Here is a 20359-nt window from a genome sequence, read left to right on the forward strand (position 1 = left end):
TGTGGAAAATATTTAAGAAGAGAGATTCTCACCAGACCACGAGGGAACTGGGTTATCTGAGCTCTTGATTCACGAAGGTCTCAGGTCTAGCAGACAGAAGGTGCCTCAGGAGAAAAAAAAGGGTTGTTGAATGTGAGTCTCACTTGGAAATGACAGTGCGCTTGGGTTCTACAAAGGCCAGTCCTAGGAACACGCGGTTCTGTGTGACTATACCCAACACAAAGCTACATTACAGAAACAAAGGCACCACAATTTCATAAGCATACTTTAATTTTTAAAATTTTAACAATTCATGTAAAAGCTAGTTAACATAAATACAGAATATATGCACATAATTTACAGCCATGTACAGAAATGAAAGAAGAGCAAAACTCACATAATTGGGCAAAAGTTACCAACTCTTTAAAAGTTGATGTGTTAGCTATGACGGACAGGTCATACTTAATTCTTCACATACACTAGGGTACGTTCAAAAAGTTCATTAACATAACTGAGTAGGACCAGAATTTTCAGTTCCTAAAGGAGTAGCAAAAAAAATCAATGTACAGACTAATGGGAAATATAAGAGCATGAGAGATTCAAGGACAGAAAGCATGTTGTATTTTATATATTAAAATTCCTTTCAATTTACACCATTCAGAAATGTCCATATTCTAGGAATGTTAAACTCATGATTAGTAGTCAGTCTTTTTCTCCTATAGTATTCGTCAGCCCCAAAGGGTCTCTACAATTACTCTGTTTGGGGAGAAGAGCATGTCAACTAGAGACAGGCACAAGGGACTCTGGAAGAGGGACTAATTTATTATTCTGAACCCCAATTCAGTTGGTCCTAAAATAATGCTACTCCACAGTGCATGGTAGATTTGAGACAAGACTGGATTAAACAACCTCATGACATTCTATTTTGGTTTCAAATTACTAATCAATTTGGGTCTATTCTAGGAAGCTTGGTTCTACCACATTAACATAATCAGAACCAAGACAGAGGCTTCGTGGTAGAAAGCACTGTATGGCATCCACAACCACAGCAGTGGCACGGTGGCCTCGGATTTGGACTGTGGAACGTAGGAAACCATTTCTGGGAGTGGCTGCTTTGAGTGGAAGCTTTCAGCACCTACTACCTGAACTGAACGAGGCTCAGTTCAACTTTCTGAGGAGATTCTGTAGTAACACATACCACTGCGGAGTGCTGACAATCTCCATACCAAAGTTTTAAAAGTTATCTGATAGAAAACAGATGGAAAAAACAAAAAAACAAAAAGTAAGTTTTTAAAAGTCCAATGCTTTGATAAATGTTAGAATCAATTGAAAAATCAACTTGTTTATGTAACTTTCATATATAGTTTTTTTTTTTTTTTTTTAATGATCTGTCATAATGTAAACTATGGCAGAAATGTACTTGGGGGGAAAAAACAGACTTCGTTTCTCCTTTTTAGTTGTTGCACAAATGTAGTCTAGGACTTCAAAATCTTTTCCTTCTAGTACATACATAATACTTGCTTTAAAAGCTGAACATAATGCACAAAAGGTCGAAGTAAGTTTTGCTTGCTAAATATAAACAGACTACCATTCTCGAAGGACACTTGTTACCAATTTGCTACAACAAAATGAGATGTTCCTTAGCTGCTGGTTTTCATGTCCTCTTCCTTTGTGGGCACTGAATCAGTAAGACTAGGGAGTGTGTGTCCTACATTCAACATAGTATTTATGCATCTTCACAGGCAAATGGCACTGTATGAGGCAGCACAAATGGCACCAAAAAGGCAAACGTTATGGAATGAGACCTTCTCTACAGATTCAAGTTAGAAACCTGGTGGGTTTTTTTTTTTTTTTTTTTTTTTTGAGGGGGGGCTTGCTATGTTTCTCACAATAAATGTCAAAGCAGAAACTAAAAGATGTTAAATAAAAAAAGTAACAAAACTGAATTTGCCTTTGGTCTCCAAATAGATTGGAATATTTTAAATTCCAACTGAGCACCTCAGAAACATCCAGTTACTGCTGATTACACAAAGTTAAGGTGGGGGAATTCAAGAGAGCTTCACTGGTGACAGCAGAAAAAACTTGTAATGACATGCTGCTTCTCCATGTTGTGGCACTATCGGGTACAAAGAATGCTTAAACACGTTGTGAGCCCTTCAAAACAAAAGCCCAGAAAAATGTTATGAACACTGTTTCTAATACATGACCAGTATTAAAAAAAAAAAAACAAAAAACAAAACACAAAAACTTAACATGAAATTCTCTCCTCTCACCTCCCACCCCCAAGGCCACAAAGTACATTCATAAGGAGTCATTCTTAAGATAAAGCCATTGCACAAAATGTAAAGTTAAGGTGTAATGAAATGAGTACCACACTGGAGTTTAACTGCAGAAGTTTTATAGGCCAGTATAGCAACATCCATAGGCAAAGTTCCCTGATGTTGTATAACAGCAAACATCTCATAAGGGTCAGACACAGAGTACGTTTAAAGTAGTAAAAGGTGCAGGTTACTCAATAGTAAGTTAAAAGTTACATCCTGTCAGCACATTTAACTCTAACTGAATCTTTCTATGATAGATCATTTGACAAAATAGGACAGAATAAATTCCATCAAAAGTAACTGCTCATTTATAAACTCTAAGTCAATTAAGATCATCACCTTCTGAATCAGAGGGCTCCTCTTCTACAATATTTATACTGTCCCACACCTTAATATCTCCTTTAAAAAAAAAACTAAGGGCAAAACTGAAAATTACCATTTTCTCTACAAGTAAATTGGATCTATACAGATCTGGAAATAATTCAAATGTCTGAATTCTTAATGTGATAGCAAGTAGGCAAAGATTCAGAAGTAGTAAAATTTTCTGTTTAAGTAAATGATACTTAGGCATGATAAATGGGTGACAGATAATTCAAATCCATAGCTAGTAAATTACTGAAGACATTTGCATTCATTCATGTACCATAAAATTAGATAAGATTCAAAGACACATTTAAGTCACTGAAATGGCCAAGAATTAATGTTTTACTAGTTTATTCGTCAAACTATTATGAGTTTGATATGCTAACAATCTGAAGTCCACATTATGCTCAACATCAAGCACCCGTTAGTTGTGGAAACCAAAACATCTCCATGTTAGAAGTACACAAGATATTTAGACACAATTTCATTGGCTGTCAATAACAGTTAACTACTGATGCCAAAGAGGTGAATTTAAAATACTGTGCCAGGTCCTTTCAGGAAAATGGGAACATACTCAGGAGCTACCTATTATTATTATTCTACAGTATTACAGGAATTAAATGCCACAAGTTAGAAATTTATGACTGTCAAATACAATCTTTGGATAGTTATACAGTATAATTTAGGGATGGCTTTGTTTATAAGATTAAAAAAATGCTCATGGAACAATGACACTATATTCTGAATGCCATTATCAACAAAACACAACTGTATCTGTGGACATGGTAGAGAAAATGGCAATTTTAAGGAGTGCTTCTAAAGGCATTTCCTTTAAGGTGGCTGAGGATGTTTCCCATTACTGAGACACTAAGTGATGTGGCACGGATACCACCTTAACTCCTACAACCGAACTTCTGCATGGGCATAGTTCCATGTTCCCAACTACTTTCCTTCTGTCCACCACGCTGGCCTCGCTACTCCATGGTCCGTGTTATCTTTTTGGTCTTCCTTCTCTCTGGCGCGGCAGCCTTTGCTGCTATCCATTGAGTAGGTAGACCACCAATTCATAGGTGGCCATCATAATGGCTGTGTTTGGAATCTGTCTCACCAGATGGGTTGTTAGACCGCGGTACAGAGATCCATAACCTTCTTCTTGAACAAGCAAAGACAGTGTCTGAAAAAAAGATCTGTACTTTGTTCCCTCTTCACGTAGTCTTGTTCTTACAACTTCTGTTTAGGAAAGGAGAATCATTTTATTTAGATATTACTGTATCTTTACACCCTTATCATACTGAGTACATCCCACTTCCCATTCTCAGGATACCGACTTCTAATGTGTAGCTTACTGAAACAAGTCACATTATAGGAATACCAAGTTCCTAACAGCTAAAATCACCTACGCCAAGTATCAGTTGTACACTAGGTAAACAGATACACACTTAAGGATGAACGTGTGAAGAATGATAGGAGATGGAGTTAAGAGAATACAGAAAGATACCAGTGAGAAACAAAAGATTTAACAAAGGAGTACAAAGAGGAAATAGAATCAAACCTATTCAAACAGTACACATATACCAATCTAGAACATCATGAGGACAAAGAAGCTCAAAATGTCTAAAACATGAGCTGCCAGCTCTGAGGCCTAGTCTGGGAAGTGAGTAAGGCAAAAACTGTAACGTTGTAACAGCTGAATGAACTTTAAAGAACACTTAATACAATTTTTCTTTAATTGGTGAGAAAGTGAACCTACTAAGAGGTTTTAGCCAACTGGGGGTACCGCTGGGGCAAGAATTTAGAGTGTCTTATTAAGAACCACACTGCTCTTTCTCCATTCCTTATTTCTCAGTTCTTTTTACCCGAACAAAATACTCCCGGTTGACCAGGGGAAAAACAGCCTAAAACTGTCAACTATAAATGCAGACATTTATTTGAAATTTTCTGCTGTCTCTTAAAAGTCATGCCAATTATAAGCTTAAGTCCACTGTACCCCTTCTTGTCACCTGAACTTATGTTAAAAGTAAGAGGAGAAAACCTTTCATACCCCAAAAACCAGAGGCTACAGGTGAGTAAAACAAAAAAGCTACATAAAAATTCTCGGCATGTCACAAATTCCTAATTTGTTTTCTTTAGCTATTAATGAAGCAGGCTAATATCATAAAACTTACAAATCATTAATATACTTAATAAAGCATATTATTAGTAATGAATCATTAATATATAATAAATTAACAAATAAGCCATTAGCAATAACAAAAAATCATTAATTATACCCATTAATATATACTTACATATTAAATTATTAATATATACTTAATGTAAAAAGCTTGGTAACTGGATTAGAGACTTCAATTCAGATTTGGGATCCACTACTGATGTCACATGGGCAAGTTCTTAACACCTACATTTCTTTTCTCAGTTTCCCATTACAAAACAAGGACAATCTTGGTTGCGTCCTAGCATGCCTCAATTTAGGATTAAGTACCCTGGATGACTTCTGTGATGGTCAGCAGTAACTCAGTAGTGACGAGTATCTATGCAGTACCTATACATACTCTTTTGGAAAGTCGTACTCTTGCCCAAAGACACCTCCCTGGGGCTGGGTGCGGGTGCCACCTGCCTCCGGAGCTGGAGCAGGGTTGACTCCAGACTCCTGCCCAATGGCCCGTACCCACCCACACCCGCAGCCTCGGGCTTCGGTCCTGCCATAAACCCCAAGCACTGCATTCTGTCGTACTGTAATGCAGTGACACCGCACGTCCTGGCTGGCGTGGGAAAGCGTTTCTAGCCTTCTACGCGCGGATGCTCAACTCCTCCTCTTACCGTGTGGATATGCTATGGTTGTGGCGCAAGTTTTCGAGGTGGCAGCAGCCAGCATCATTCCCACAAAATCTGATGCTTCTTTCACTGACTCGTCACCATTTTCCATCACAGAAGCAGTTTTACATTCCAGTAGTTTTTGCTTTATACTTTCATAAATAACAAAATGGATAACAGTCTCCGATATGCCAGCGTATGAAGCAGACATGCCCCTATAAAATCCTCTAAGTCCATCTGTCCGATACACTTTACCAACACATTCAAAAGCACCCATTCGCTTTTCCCCGCGGTTCCTGAAAGGAAAAAGAGAAAATGTTGACACTGAAGAGGTATTTTTAAATAAAGTAAATGAAATAGAGTAAAAATATGCCAATCTATTTAAGAATGCTCTTTAACTCATGAAAGGAAATCAGAATTTTGAAAATGTCATCTTCTGTGTTTCTTATCTCATCCCAAATTTGTCATATTAGATGGATAACATGTAAATCATTTATTTCATTGAATGCAAAATAAACTCCATTGATTCTACAGTTTCACACCCTCTTCACTGGACTTCAGGTAGTGGGGATAACCCACAAACTCTAACAGGAACCAGACACTGACTACAGCTCAAGATGAAAACAAAACAAGTCCAAAAAGAAAAGAAAGAAAATGAAAAACCAAAAAACGCACTCACACTGAAATGAATTCCAGTTCCAAGTAAGCCGAATGTGTTGCATCTGACAACACAACCACGATGAGGCTTCTCTGATGACGCGCACTGAAGCAAACTGTGCAGTGGCGTTCCATCTCCACCCAGACCCTCCCCAAGAAGTGACAGGGTGAGGACCAAACGCCCTCTAATCATTTAAAGGCAATGGCCTGTCAGTATCCCAGGGAACATGAATGAGAACCTGTAGTGTCATTAAGCATTTATTTGGTTCTGTTCCCGATGCAATTTCCTTAGTGTGACTGAAGGAAGAAGGACTTTTGCTTCTGACAGTGGACTTAAGTTTCAATATGCAACAAAACAAAATAAAAAGTTCAACAGCAATCCCAGCAGCTCAAGAGGCTGAGACAGGAGGATCTTGAGTTCAAAGCCAGCCTCAGCAAAAGCAAGGTGCTAAGCAACTCAACGAGACCCTGTCTCTAAATAAAATACTGGGGATGTGGCTCAGTGGTAGAGTGCTCCTTAGTTTAATCCTTGGTGCCTCCCCATCAAAGAGTTCAACAGCAAAAGGCAATGAGGAAAAAAAAAAAAACAAAAAACAGCAAAATGACTAGCACTGAAATCTTACTGATGTAAATTTGTAGAAAAGATTAAATACACTTTAATTTTATTTTAAAGAATTAACATACCTTGCATCAAGCTGTAACCGAGTCTTTATAAGCCAAATGGGGTTGGTTGCAGTGATTGCAGTAAAACCTAAACAAACATGTTTAAAATGAACTCCAGTAAATGAAGACACGATTAACTTTAAGGTTCTTTAATTATGACTCTATAATTATAGAAAATGTCTATAAATATTTAATTATTAATTGATATGTGTTACACTTTTACAAATTCATATAACCATGAATATCTGTCCTTCCAATCTACATAGTCTCAAATTCTGACCTAAACTAAAAGATTCTTTTAAGAGCAAAATCTGTACGTAAAGTGCTCTCCCAATCTATCCAGAATGCCTGCGCTGTCTACTCCCTAAACTGAAGGAAGAAACCCATTCCCACAGACAAACACACAGAAACGTTATTCTAGGCTACAAAGCATGCACTCTGGAACTGCTATGTGGGGGTGTGATTCTTGTCACAGATCACTACATTCAAAATGAGTTCTACATAAATGGCATTTGTTTACTAATATTTTTATTTATATAACAGAAAAGACTTGTTTGACCCCATGAATACTTTCTACGAACATACTTACTAATACTGTTAAAATAATGGTATGACAGAGGTAAGGTTTCTGTTAGGGTTAATAGGACAGATCTACTTTTCATACATTTAAAACACACAGGAAACTCAAAAGTTCAAAGTTACAAATCGGAACTTCCCTTTCGCTTTTAGAGACACTGAAGAAAGTCAGGGTAGAAAGTAGCTCTAAGTTACTTTAACACTAAAGTATTAAGTAGTAACTATTACACAGAAGGGTGGCCCCTAAGGTGGTTCAATTCTAGGTAGTAAAATAAGCTCGGTGGGTCGGTAAGCTTCTGGGCTTGTGTGTATTTTTTCCTTGCCATCTTCCTAGTTTTGGAAAAACAGCAGCACACAAACTGCAATCTTGATGGGCACTTATAAAGATTGCTTCATCTACACCAAACAGGGTGTTCATATTTTGTGTTTACATTTAAGATAATATGTGCAAATACTGCAGAGCTACTTACATCAAGCTACATTTATTCAACTGGCCTTTAAATTCAATGAAAACTTAGATGAGAAATATATCTAAGGATCTTAACTGTTTTACTATTTTCTATCAAATGCTAGTAGGTTGAGCACATTATTTCTAGAAAAATGGCACTATATTTCACACACTTAAAAATAAGTACTTTCAAGAACAAAAATGCTGTAAAATACTTAGGAACAATTTGTTTTTAAATTAATATTACATAAGGCAGAACCAATTATAAACTGCTCTTGGCTTTCAAAGTTACTATGGGTACACCTACATATGCAAAATCATTTTACTAAACTGTTTACAAAACTAAATTTGAACTTATAAGGTTCTTTTCCCATCTATATTAGAGAATAGCTAACTCAAATTGTACTCCTCCCTTAATACACTGTTTTAACACTGTAGAAATAGCCAGATGTTACACAAAGGAACATTCCAATTAAACCTACTTAAATAAGAAGGTAACTGGAATAAAATTTAGTTGAATAACTCCTTTAGTAATTTGTAAGAATTATATAGTCTCCATTTCTCTTAATTGTTTTTAATATTACATACATAAACATAAAACTAGAATGGGACCAATAATTTTAGAAACATCAGTCAGTATTACAATAATAAAAATTTAAAGTTGAACAGTGTTGCCACAGACATTTTTCAGTAAGAGGTTCTTTTCATAAATATATTCTTGGTGAAAGGAAAGAAAAGAAAAATATGAATCAGACTAGTTTAAATATTTGTCTTGCATGGCCTGGCTTAACTGAGAAGAAAGTTGTTTGGTATTTTTTTCTTCTTTTGAACCTCATTTTTCTAAGTGAAAAATTTAAACTAAAGATATTCAAACTATAATTTTCAAGCAATCAAACATCAATATTCTGATCAAACCCCAATTTAATGATTCTTACTTCTGAAGTAAGAATTTTATTCTTTTTTCTTAAATATTTATATTAGCTAAGTAGATTAAGGGTCCTTAAGTGAAAACCTGTTCAGCAGCAAAAATCAACAGAATATTCTACATTACTCACAATGGTTTTTATTAATCATTCTGTAGTAATTTTAAATTAAAAAAAACTACCTGCTTATTAAACTTTAAAAGCCTAAAACTGGGAAGTCTTATATTGAATTTAGAAAACTCAACAGCCTAGGTAAAATTTTTCGTTTAATTCATTATATTTTATTCGAAAAGATGAACACCAAAAATTTTAAGTAAAAGGTCTATTCTAAATATATAAACTCAGTACCCAAGTTTTTGCCCATAATACTTTCCAAGTCATGAATTTCTTCAATTTTAGACTGGGAAAAAAAAAAAAAAGCACCCATGTACATATGTATATATGTAATACTTATAAATATTACTATGAATTAAAAATTTGAGGGCTCAAAATTATACTTTTAAATTATTCTCTGTGCATATTAGTAGACAATGTCAGAAAGCAAACAACAGGTATTTCTCACTTAACTAAAAATTCATTTCCAGACACAAATGAACCCATGTAACAGATCATATTAAAATTTAGGCAAGAAAATATTATCTGATCCCTTAATAATGACTACATTAGTAAGCTATACTTACTACATAATTATTCTAACTCAATTCTCCCAATAATTGGAATGAATTCTTTAAAGAATCTAGGCATAACCCACAGGCTTTTAGTTACTGATCCTTGACCAGTTTTAAAACTGGTAGGTATTTGAGTTTTATCCTATTACTTCTTTTTTTTTTTTTTTTTTATCCTATTACTTCTTAACCAAAAATACTTTAATAAACTAAATAGACATTACTAGGCTAAATGAATCTAGAAAAATGAAATCTATTAATTCAAGAAATGAAACAAATGGAAGAAAACAAAAGTTTACTATTAACTTAGAATTACATATGGCCAGACAGAACAAAACAATCTTCCTACCATTTCTAAGATAAGCACATACAAAGACAACTGGGAATGGAGTCCTGAAACTTAAAATTGCCTATTATTTCTTATTTTGCATTTTAGCTTTGTGACATTTTGATAATACACTAATATTAATTTGGAGCATCTGGTAAAACATTAAAATAGACTTAAGACTGTAGGAGGGATCCATTTTTTAGGTTATGAGGGATTAGTTCTGCTCAAGTTAGTTAAAGCAAAGTGTCAATACAGTGGCCATACAATTAGTTGTGTGATTAGTGGTTTATTAGATAGTCTAAGAAAGTTTTTTAAATGCAATTTCAAAAACACGTTCCTACATATAAAATTCCATTTGATAGTGTACATCAGTTAAAAGCCAGATAAATTTCACATACAGTAAATATGCTGAAAATGTTATTTCATTAAGTGAGTGATACCTGTAGTATTGCATTTTCAGTACTTAATTTTATTTCAATTAATGTCTATACGAACAAAACTCATGTACTGTCCTAAGAGAACCTTATAAAAATTATTTTTTATAAGTAAATTAAAACTAAAACAGCTAAGATCCCAAATACTGTATTCTGCATTTATCTGGAAAGTCATGGTATTAAGATCACTATTTTTGCAGAAGAACAGTAAGCCAAGTTTGACAGACAAGAGAATGAAAAGCACTTTAAATGTTATGCTAAGCAAGTGAACTATTTTATCTAAAGTTATAGGGTGTTATGATATCATTTACAACCATGAATATATACTGTTATCAAATTCTTTGGAGGTCAGGGCTGTTAAGCCAAGCTAAAGACCCCAGGATAACATGATGACTGAAACGTACCCCATTCTTCCTTCTAGAAGGATTATTAAGGGATATGAATTATATTTTTATAAAGTATTCAATAATGCACACACAAATTCAGGAAATAAAAATTCATTTCCCGCCTTCTATTCATTTCACAGCTATTATAAAATCCCAGGGTGTGTTTCTTATACTAGAGGCTGCAAGAGATGCTCAGATCAGTACTCACGAGGTTTAAGTTAGTCCATATTTCTACAGGAAGTGACCTGCGGATGGGGAGCATGAGATGACACGATCTCACTCTTTTCTCGGGAGAAATGTACAGTAAATGCCTAAAATAGACACAGGCTTTTCTGTATCATAACAACAAGCAGTGACCTCATCAGAAACATGTGTACAAATTGAATCCCACTGGAAGGATTTGAGAAATATTTACTGTGAGAGCTAACCTTTTGGAGAAAGTTAAAAAACAAAAAACCCGAAAGAAATTATCAAAATGGGTCATTTTATAAAAATGTACCGAGTACTGAAAATCCTACCATCTGCAGCAGTTTGAATCCAAATACTTACCTAAAAAAAAAACAATTTTTGCCTTATAAGAAAAAATGCTAACCTTGTCAATGGGGAATCTAAAACCAAATATTCAGAGGGGACTGCCACATTCTATTTTCCTACCATTACCATTGACCCTGATTAAGAGCTGGAAACACAATTTCTATTCTTTTAACAATCAACCTATTTAGTAAATCTTAAATGAAAATAAAATCCCACCAGAATATTCAACTAACTAAATTTTGGAACTTTATATATATATGTATTTTTTATAAAATAAAGTATATGCTGCTACAATAGTACCTTTCACTTTTTGCACTCTAGCCAGTAATATTGCACATCCATACTTATGGAATATTTTGTACTTAATTTCTTGTGTTCTACAAAACAGAAAACAGGAAAAATGTTTACAAATAAACAGACAAAGTATCTGTCCAAATATCCATTTGGCTAAATAAACTGCCATGGACAAATATTATTTAAAAATATTTTATATATGCAAGACAAAATTTGTATTTAACGAGTAAAAACAAAACCTTTAGAATGAACTGTAAGCCAAATAGAAAAATTTATTTTGAACAGTACACTATAAGCAAATAAACCCACTAGCTATGTAGAAAACATGATTATATTTAAATACCATCTATATGAATGACATAATAAAAATCAGAATTCATTTCATTTAAATTTATAGTGCCATCTATATATATCAAGTATGCATATATATAGCCAGTAATATTGCACATCCATACTTATGTGCGATAAGTATGCCATATAAAAAAATTTAATAATTGAGTAATTTAAGAAATTTACTATAAAGGAAGAAATTCAATACAATTTTTTTGTATACACGTACATGCTTACTTAGGTGTATACAGAGGGACATTCAAAACACACAGACATAAGACAGCTATCCTTAATAGCTAAGATAAACTTAGTCTGACAAAGGTCTTATGTGGGGGGAAAATAGTAGGTAAAACATTAAAAAAAAGTCAACATTACTTAGTGTGATTAAATATGCTCATAATTGGAAAATTTTAAGTACATGAAAACTTATAGGTATATTTTAGAGACTTAAAAAATTCTTATAGCATTCACCTGTAACACTGTAACAAATGAAAAGACTCACTTTGACCTTTTAATAAAGTTTTAGTATCTAAATGTTACCTAAATTAAGTTTGCGTTGTTGAAAATGAATTCAGAGGTTACTTAGAAGAAAAATTGTGTGCATAGTGCCTTACTAAAATCTTTTAACATGTATGCTAATTGGTGTTGCAAAAATTTCCAGGAAAAATGCTGAATTATCTATTTTTAGTGCATTTTTGATACAAAAAGTGACAAGGTTAGCATTTTTTTCCCCCTTGAATAGCCAATTTAGAAAAACTGTTTTTTCACATGACTATCTCTAAGTATTTCACACCCCCAAATCATTCAGAGTTAGGCCTCTAAAAACGATCCTGAAGAAAGAGCACTCTGGTCCAGATGATTTTAAGAACGCAGGGGGCAAAAGGCTACTCAATGAGTCTGCACTGAACACTCAGCATGCAGTTATGTATAAAAACCCTACAACTGTAAAGCTAAAATGTTAACGCTCACAAATAGTGCCAGGAAACTCTGGAAGCATGATTCTCAGAACAATGTAACAGCAAACAAATATAAGATATATTTTCAATTTACACAGTAAGTGTATAGTGCAATAATCTCTGAACAAGCATGATTATTATTTGCTAAAATGCAAGGAATTCAAGTGGGAAACAGTATTCCTGTATAGTTAAAAACAACCTGAGTTAATATTTGTACCCATCTGAGACAAAAATACAAAATGACGATTTTACTGAAATTTTTTTTCAATGTGATATAATACAATAATAGTAAATTCTGATGAGATATTTTAATGAAGATGCTCAGTGAGAATAAAGATATTCTGAAACTCTAAATTTGTAATACTGATTATATTGTAAACATTCTCAACCTAAAACAATGTTTATCTACTTGATTTCAAATCTTTCAAAAAGGCAACATTTTAACATTTCTTTATAATTTTCTGGAGTTAAAAATGAAAATCATACATACTGGTAATCCAGAAATATATTCTTAACCTAACCCAAAAGTTATTAGGTTTGTCATTGCTACTTTTACCTTATGCCCAAATTTGCAGGGGCAAAAATCATATCCATATTCAATATCTGTAAAAAGTACATTAAAAAATAATTCTAGTTGTAACTAGATAATCTTTATCATACCAAATAAAAGAAGTAATTTTCAAAATCCAAATCTATCTACATCAATACTCACTCCACAGATGAGGTCAAGAGGCTCACATAAATTACCTATCTTGCCCAAGATCTCCTTACTGTTACATCAGAATATTCAATATCTTGATTTTAATATTGTTATCCCTTCCAGCTTTTAAACTTCAATGAGTCAATCAACAGTTGCTAAATATGAAAAGTCTTGAAAACAATTTGTAGGTATATGCTAGATTTATTATATGGTAAAGGCTATCAACCTTTCAGAAATTAGTATTTCAAACTTACACTTAGTTGATTAAATATGTAGTTCAAATTGATCCAATTTATTTCTAAACAGAAAATGGTTAACAGTTTAAGGCACTCATTATTAAGCACATAAATGACACTCAATTTATTGATCATCAGCTGATAAAAGTGGCTATAGTTCACTTCATAACATCAAAGCATAATTTGGAAATATGAAATATGGTTAAATATGCAACAAATCTCAGAAAACTATAGAGAACTTGTATTCAGAACCAAACTTCATGGCTTTGTCTAACATGCATGGAAGCAAATGATTCCAGAACTAGATTGGTCAAACCAATCTCCCAGAGTTTATTTTTAAGGCAATGCACAGACCTGGGACAAGCTGTTTTAATACAGAATCAATGAAGACGGAAGAGTTCCTGGAAACATTTCTAGAACAAGCATGTACACACAGCCAGTGTCTACATTCCTGGTGCTATCTAGTCTCATTTATGTGGGATGATAAATATATTTTTAAAAATACACACTTTATAATAACTGCTTGAATTATAAACATCACTCACAAAAATTTCAGCATTTGAGCACAGGACAAAATGAATACTTTACCAAGAATTGCCGGCACATTTCAGACAGAAGCCAAAACATGCAGCAAAAAGGGGAAAGGCACTAACAGAAATTGAGGAGAAAAGAGTAAATTACGGCTCTGTAACTTATAGTGAATCAGAGTTGGAATCTTAAAATTGTTGAAGTAATCACTAAACATTCAGTAGACTACAAGGCAATATAAACATTATACTATCTTTATCTTATCACTTAAAGTCCTAAAGGCAAAAATGCCAACTTACAACAAATTTTACATGTACCTGATCAAATCTGTTTAATAAATAAACATAGAAATCATCCTTGCACATGCTAATCAATAAAAGCACACTAATCATCTTAACTTTTCAATATAAACTCATCAAAATTCAGTACTAAGTCTCTGAGTTTCAGACAGTTTTTAGTCTTTTAGTATTATACATTCATACCTGCCACTGCAGCTGAAATCATGTGTACCTGGGTAGAATCAGGATCAAACACGCCATTCAACTTTTCCTTGGAGTTTGAATAAGCAGCAAAGTATATTGCTCTAAAATAAAGATTTAAATTTATCAATAAGCATGTTGCCTAATTCTTAAATTTAAATGTAAGTTTATCTTCATAATTTCAGAATGGAAAAATCTAAAAGCAAAGTATTAGCCACATTCTCATGTAACATCAGACTGATAACAGTTTTCCATGAATTCCCTTCAGTACTTTTTGTATTGACTTATTAAAAAAAGAAACACGAACTCCAATGCGAAGTTCCTAGCTTCCATCCCCAAACAACCCTGTACCCAGCGCTTTGACACTACTTAAAAATTGACTAACGGGAACAAAAATATCTGCACGAGATTTTTATGCTTGGAAACCCCATGTGTAAGTATGATTGTGAAGTTTGTGCAAAGCTAAGGCGCAAGAAAGTACACCTAAATGAGCTGTGTATCACATGAGCACTCAAACACACGACTTTTTGGAGGGGAGAGGAGAGCTGGTCCAATTAATTAAAGTACTTGCTAAACCATTTTAATGTACAGAGTAGTTCACAGTATTCTTTTTTTTTTTCCTTTGTATTTTTTGTGCTGTGGACTGAATCTAGGACCTCACAAAGGCTAGTCATGAACTCTACATTGAGCTAGATCCCAGCCCCACAAAACAATTCCAACAAATGCAATCACACACAAGTTAGGATGTGTTTGCCAATGTTTGTGAACATTCTGTTAAATTTGTAAATATTTTGCATAAAGATACTTTGACTTTTTACATCCCCACTGTTTAACTTTTGGGGCGTAGAATTATTTGCTTTCTATTTCCTAAATCCTATTTCTCAACAATCCTAAATATCTATCCAATAAAGAATACACAAAGAGCAAATGGAAAGTTTCACTGTTGTCTTTTATAATGTGTTTAAGGAAAAAGGGAAATTAACAACTTAAAAAAGAAACATTCTACTTTATGAGGAAGAAGAAACAGATACACTTGATATCAAATTGTGAAGCAGAACAATGCATTCCTAGAAATAAATTTAAAAAAAGATATCCTAATGAGAAAATACGTATGAATACACACAGGCAAATAGGTATGAATACACATAGTAGAGTTAGGAAATGTCTAGTTCTAAGAATGAGGGTGTTGCTGCATCAAAAATTAAACAAGGATATATTAAAATGGCAAAAAATAATTTTTAGCTCATCTGGCAAGTATTAAGATGGACAGTAGCCAGAATTGATAAGATTGTGGATAAAAAACAACTAATTCATTTGAGAATAAAAATATTCATTGTGAATAAAAATATGGTATGCCTTTTTAGAAGGCAAATGAGTAGTATTCCCGCCTTGGCCTTATGAGTAATATGGTTTAGAGGTGTGCAACACTGTACCTGGCTCCAAAACACTGTTTTTCATATTAAAATCTGAAAATAATCTTAATATGCATCTCTGAGGGAATGCTTATTAATGAGGTAGTCAAAATATACAATGAAAAGAAAAATCACCCACATAACACATAAAGAGCTTCAACAAGAATTAAACAGTATGAATTCAACTTATATAAAGGATAATTATGCATTTAAGTATACATATGTTTTAATGCATATGATAACCCAGAAAAACCACTGGGAAGTTACACAGCAAACGTCTGTTAATGGTGGTTACCTAGGAGGAGAGTGTGTGAGTGGGAAGGGCCCTGGGGTAAGAGACAATGTGTTTAAGATGGAAAATCAAACTCTATGCTCTAAATTTTTTTTTTTCATTTTTACAAGAAGGATGCAAAATACTAAATAATTTCCTAGAAATAAAAGCACTTATAAAAAGTTGAAACTCATTAAGTAATTAGACCTGAATCTGGTACAAGATTTGGATTCAGAGAGCTGGGTATCCATGCTCTAAGTAGGAACTTTGTACGTCTTCCATCATGAAAGAAGTCAACAACCTAAGATAAAAAGGCATCAGAAAAATGATAAAAGTAATATTCCAGGTGTTTATGGCTTCTTTAATAGGAAATGGAACCATTTGTTTGGTTTGTCACTGAAGTTTAAAAAAAAAAAATTCCCCATCTTCTTTCTTACTGCTAAATTCCTTTATTTATTGTCTTTTGGACTTGGTGCAAAGACTGCTTCACAACTATCTCACTAAGAGGTCCTTTGCACCTCCACCTGGTGCAATCTGCTTATCCTTTTAGATGGTCACTGTAACCCCACACTGATATCCACCTTGATTCTGTCAGAATCTCCCTTTACTGCTCCTCCTTCACTGTAGGCATCTCTTACTGTCCTTCAACGCAGCACAAATTTTGTTTTAGACTTCCTCTTCCTTTCTTCAACCCTGTTATAAGCCCTGACCCCTTTCTAGCTCTCTGATTCTACTAAGCCATCTTGTTTCTTTGAAGCTTAACTCCTATGTGTATAATCCAGAAAGAGCACTAACTTTAGGTGTGGTACAGAATCAGATAGCATCTGAAGCAGAAAAAATTGAAAAGATATAGTCAAATTATACCCTTAGATATAATTTTTCTTAAAGACAAAATTTTAAAGATGTACAAGCTGGTTTAGTTAAATTCAAAAGTAACTACCAATACTTATCACAAAATTTACTGCCTCAACTCTGCATAGATTTTTCTTTTTTTGCGGTGCTGGGGATCGAACCCAGGGCCTCGTGTTTGACAGGCAAGCACTCTGCCAACTGAGCTATCTCCCCAGCCCTGCATAGATTTTTCAATCCCCATTCTTCCAACTCCTAAAGGTTACTAAGAGGGTATAATTACTGTCCTAGGAGAACTTAATACATAGCAGCTAGCTTTTATAGATTTTTTAGCAAACATTACTAATTTAACATCTCTTATTCAATTCAATATAAATATACATGTTATCTTCACTATTTTCAACTTTGAATACAATACAACCCCGCCCCCCCAAATCTCAGGTCCATTCATGGAATTTCAAAACTTAAAACTCTTTATCTACAAACATAGTGTTTCTTAAACTTCTAGGTATACTATGTCATACTTCTTTATTTCCCCAATATAAGACCACCCATAATTTAAAGTAAATACTATACTTTTTACCTTACATTAGGGAACATTCCCTTTGCATTTATATTATAACTGTTAATTTCTAACAGTGCTGAAATTCTGTTAGTTTTCCAAACACCCAGAACCACTTCCTGTCACCAACTAGTACTTTGTAAATTTGTTCTGGTTAGCGCCTGAAATCCTTAAAAAGAAAATATTTCCCCAAAACACTAAAAACTGCATTTAACTGTATATGAATGATTTAAATCCAGATGCCTCGAAACAAGAAAGACTGCCATAATTCTACTTAATCTAAATTTATACTTTTCTTACCTGGAAGGGGCCACCCCCACTAAATTGGGGCCTAATCCTCTAAACAAGGAGCGAGGCCCTTCTTTTTCCAAGATCACCCTGAAAGAGACAAAAATTACAAGAGACAAGAATTCTAAGTCTGGTGCTTTGTTTATTTTGTATAGCAAAGCTAGAGCCTAAATCTGTTTGTACTATGTTATTCATTTCTGTTCATTTTTCACTACTTATGAAAATCTGTTATTTTTTTTTCATGAAATAGTATAATGAAGATTTACTAGTGAAAATAAAAAGAACTCAGTTCAGATTCTTTTCTAGAAGATTAAGAGATTTCTGCACTTTTACACGTTCATGCTACTCTTTCTCCAATCTTCTCATTTTGCTATCTTTACCAGAAAATTCAATTCTTAATTAGAAGTGTAATTCCTTCCTGCTTTTGATGTCTTTTACTTGATAGTGGACAATATTTCTAGTACTACAGTATGATACCCAACCATTCCACCAAGTATTATGGCAAAAATCTCTCATGATAACTCCTTTAGTGGACGGAGTTTCTGACCTGCTATGACTCCTCCCTCCACTCAGCTAACATTTACTATATTGAATACTTACTGTATAAAGACCTCATTGTTTTATTTTTATTTTTTTGACCTAGGGATTGAAACGAGGGGTGCTTTACCAATGAGCTACCTCCCCAGTCCTTTTTACTTTTATTTTGGTATTTTACTTTTGGTATGTTGCTGAGGCTGGCCTTCAACTTGCAAAACTCGTGCCTCAATCCCTGAGTCTCTAGGATTACAGGCATGGGCCACCATGCCCCACACAAAGAGGTCTTAATGACTAGACAGAGTACAGAGTTGGAAAGGAAAGGGTAAGAGCCCAGACACTGAGAAATTTGCTACCCGGTTGGGGGTGGGGAGAAGAATTACACTGAAACAAACAATTTAACAGACCATATAAACAAATGCTATACAAACTAGATAAATATAATCCTAGCAGAAAAAAGGACAGAGGTGTGTCCAAGTCACAGAAAGCTTTCTGAGAATATAATCTGCAATGATGTTTCAGAGGTGAGAAGGAACAGAGACTGGAGAAAAGAGGGGTTTTTTTGGTTCTTTTTTTTTTTAATACTGGGGTTTGAACCCAAGGGCACTTAAATCCCCAGCCTTTTTAAAAAATCTTTATCTTGGACAGGTTCTTACTAAATTGTGAGGCTAGATTCAAATTTGCAATCCTCCTGCCTCTGCCTCCCAAGTTGCTGAAATTACTGGTGTGTACCACTGTGCCCAGCTAAAAGAGAGGTACTTTAATTCAAAGTTAACAGACTAGGTAAATGAAGCAACTCACAAACATCATCCATATGCTTAAGAAAGATCTCTTAAAGGCAGCTGAGCATAACTACCTGAGCTGAGGTCAGACTTCTCACTATAGAGCCCAGTGGTGATAAATGACCTAATTGTGAGACCAGAAAGTAACTTCACTCAATCTCATTTTCAATAGTAAATAAAGGTAAACAATATCTCTTAATTTTCACCTTATTATTCTACCTATTCATGTACTTAGGCAACCAAGTTTGTAAAGTTAAGTGTGATGAAATCTTTTGGTAGCAAAAGTAAATACACTGAATGAGCTTATGTGTTACTAGAAAATAAACACTACTGAACCAAGTTCAAATAGATGGAATCCAAGTGAGTTGATAAGGTAGACACACAGGTTTTCAGTTATAAACTCAACTTTAAATACGTAAAACCTCTTCTACTCCGTTAGGGATTATCATTCCTAATGAATATAATTCAGAATAATTTCTGTCATTAAGTTTGTAAAGAACTTTTTTAAAACGTGGTGAATATAAACGTGGGAATCACAGGTAAACAGACTAAAAGCGTCACAAGTGTTGAGCGCTCACTTTAGGCAATGGAGAGGTCCCGGGGACACGACGCGGTTGACACTGGCTCCAGCCATGGTGCTCAGCTGGACTTCAGAGACGTAGAGCGTCACAGAAGATGACTGCAGCCGTGTTTTCACAACTTCCAGCGGACATGTCAGAATAGCTCCCACTGTGCCGCCACATCTGCAAAACAGAGGGCGAAACTTACTACTCAGTTAACCAGGGCTGCAGCTCAGTTAACCAGGGCTGCACCCAGCTGGGCGCCTGCAGCTTGGCCAGCTGACTGAAATTCAGAATTTTTAATGATTTTAGAAGACTAATAATGTCTTAAAGTTTCATTTATTTAACTGCATACAAACACCATCAACTGCTAAAAATAACTAAGCTTAATACCTACCCAACAAGAATGATTAGCTAAAGATTTCAAATGGCAGGTGCTTTTACTAAAACTCACCAGTAAGTCACATCACACCTTTGAACATCATCC

At 34.3% G+C, this 20359-nt stretch overlaps 1 protein-coding gene across 1 annotated transcript in view; it reads right to left on the reverse strand.

Annotated features, from left to right (window-relative positions):
• Window positions 1-248: 248 nt before the first annotated feature.
• Slc25a36 (solute carrier family 25 member 36) overlaps window positions 249-20359 on the reverse strand; it is a 33388-nt gene continuing 13277 nt past the window's right edge. Inside the window, exons 2-7 of the mRNA XM_047563735.1 lie at window positions 19891-20055; window positions 18009-18086; window positions 14618-14718; window positions 6819-6885; window positions 5484-5773; window positions 249-3893 (exon numbers count right to left, since the gene is read on the reverse strand). Of these exons, the coding sequence (XP_047419691.1) occupies window positions 3700-3893; window positions 5484-5773; window positions 6819-6885; window positions 14618-14718; window positions 18009-18086; window positions 19891-20055 (895 nt within the window). The 3' untranslated portion in view covers window positions 249-3699. The remainder of the gene's footprint in view (window positions 3894-5483; window positions 5774-6818; window positions 6886-14617; window positions 14719-18008; window positions 18087-19890; window positions 20056-20359) is intronic.

This window comes from Sciurus carolinensis, chromosome 9 (genome assembly GCF_902686445.1).
Source record: "Sciurus carolinensis chromosome 9, mSciCar1.2, whole genome shotgun sequence".
NCBI classification, from domain to species: Eukaryota; Metazoa; Chordata; class Mammalia; order Rodentia; family Sciuridae; genus Sciurus; species Sciurus carolinensis.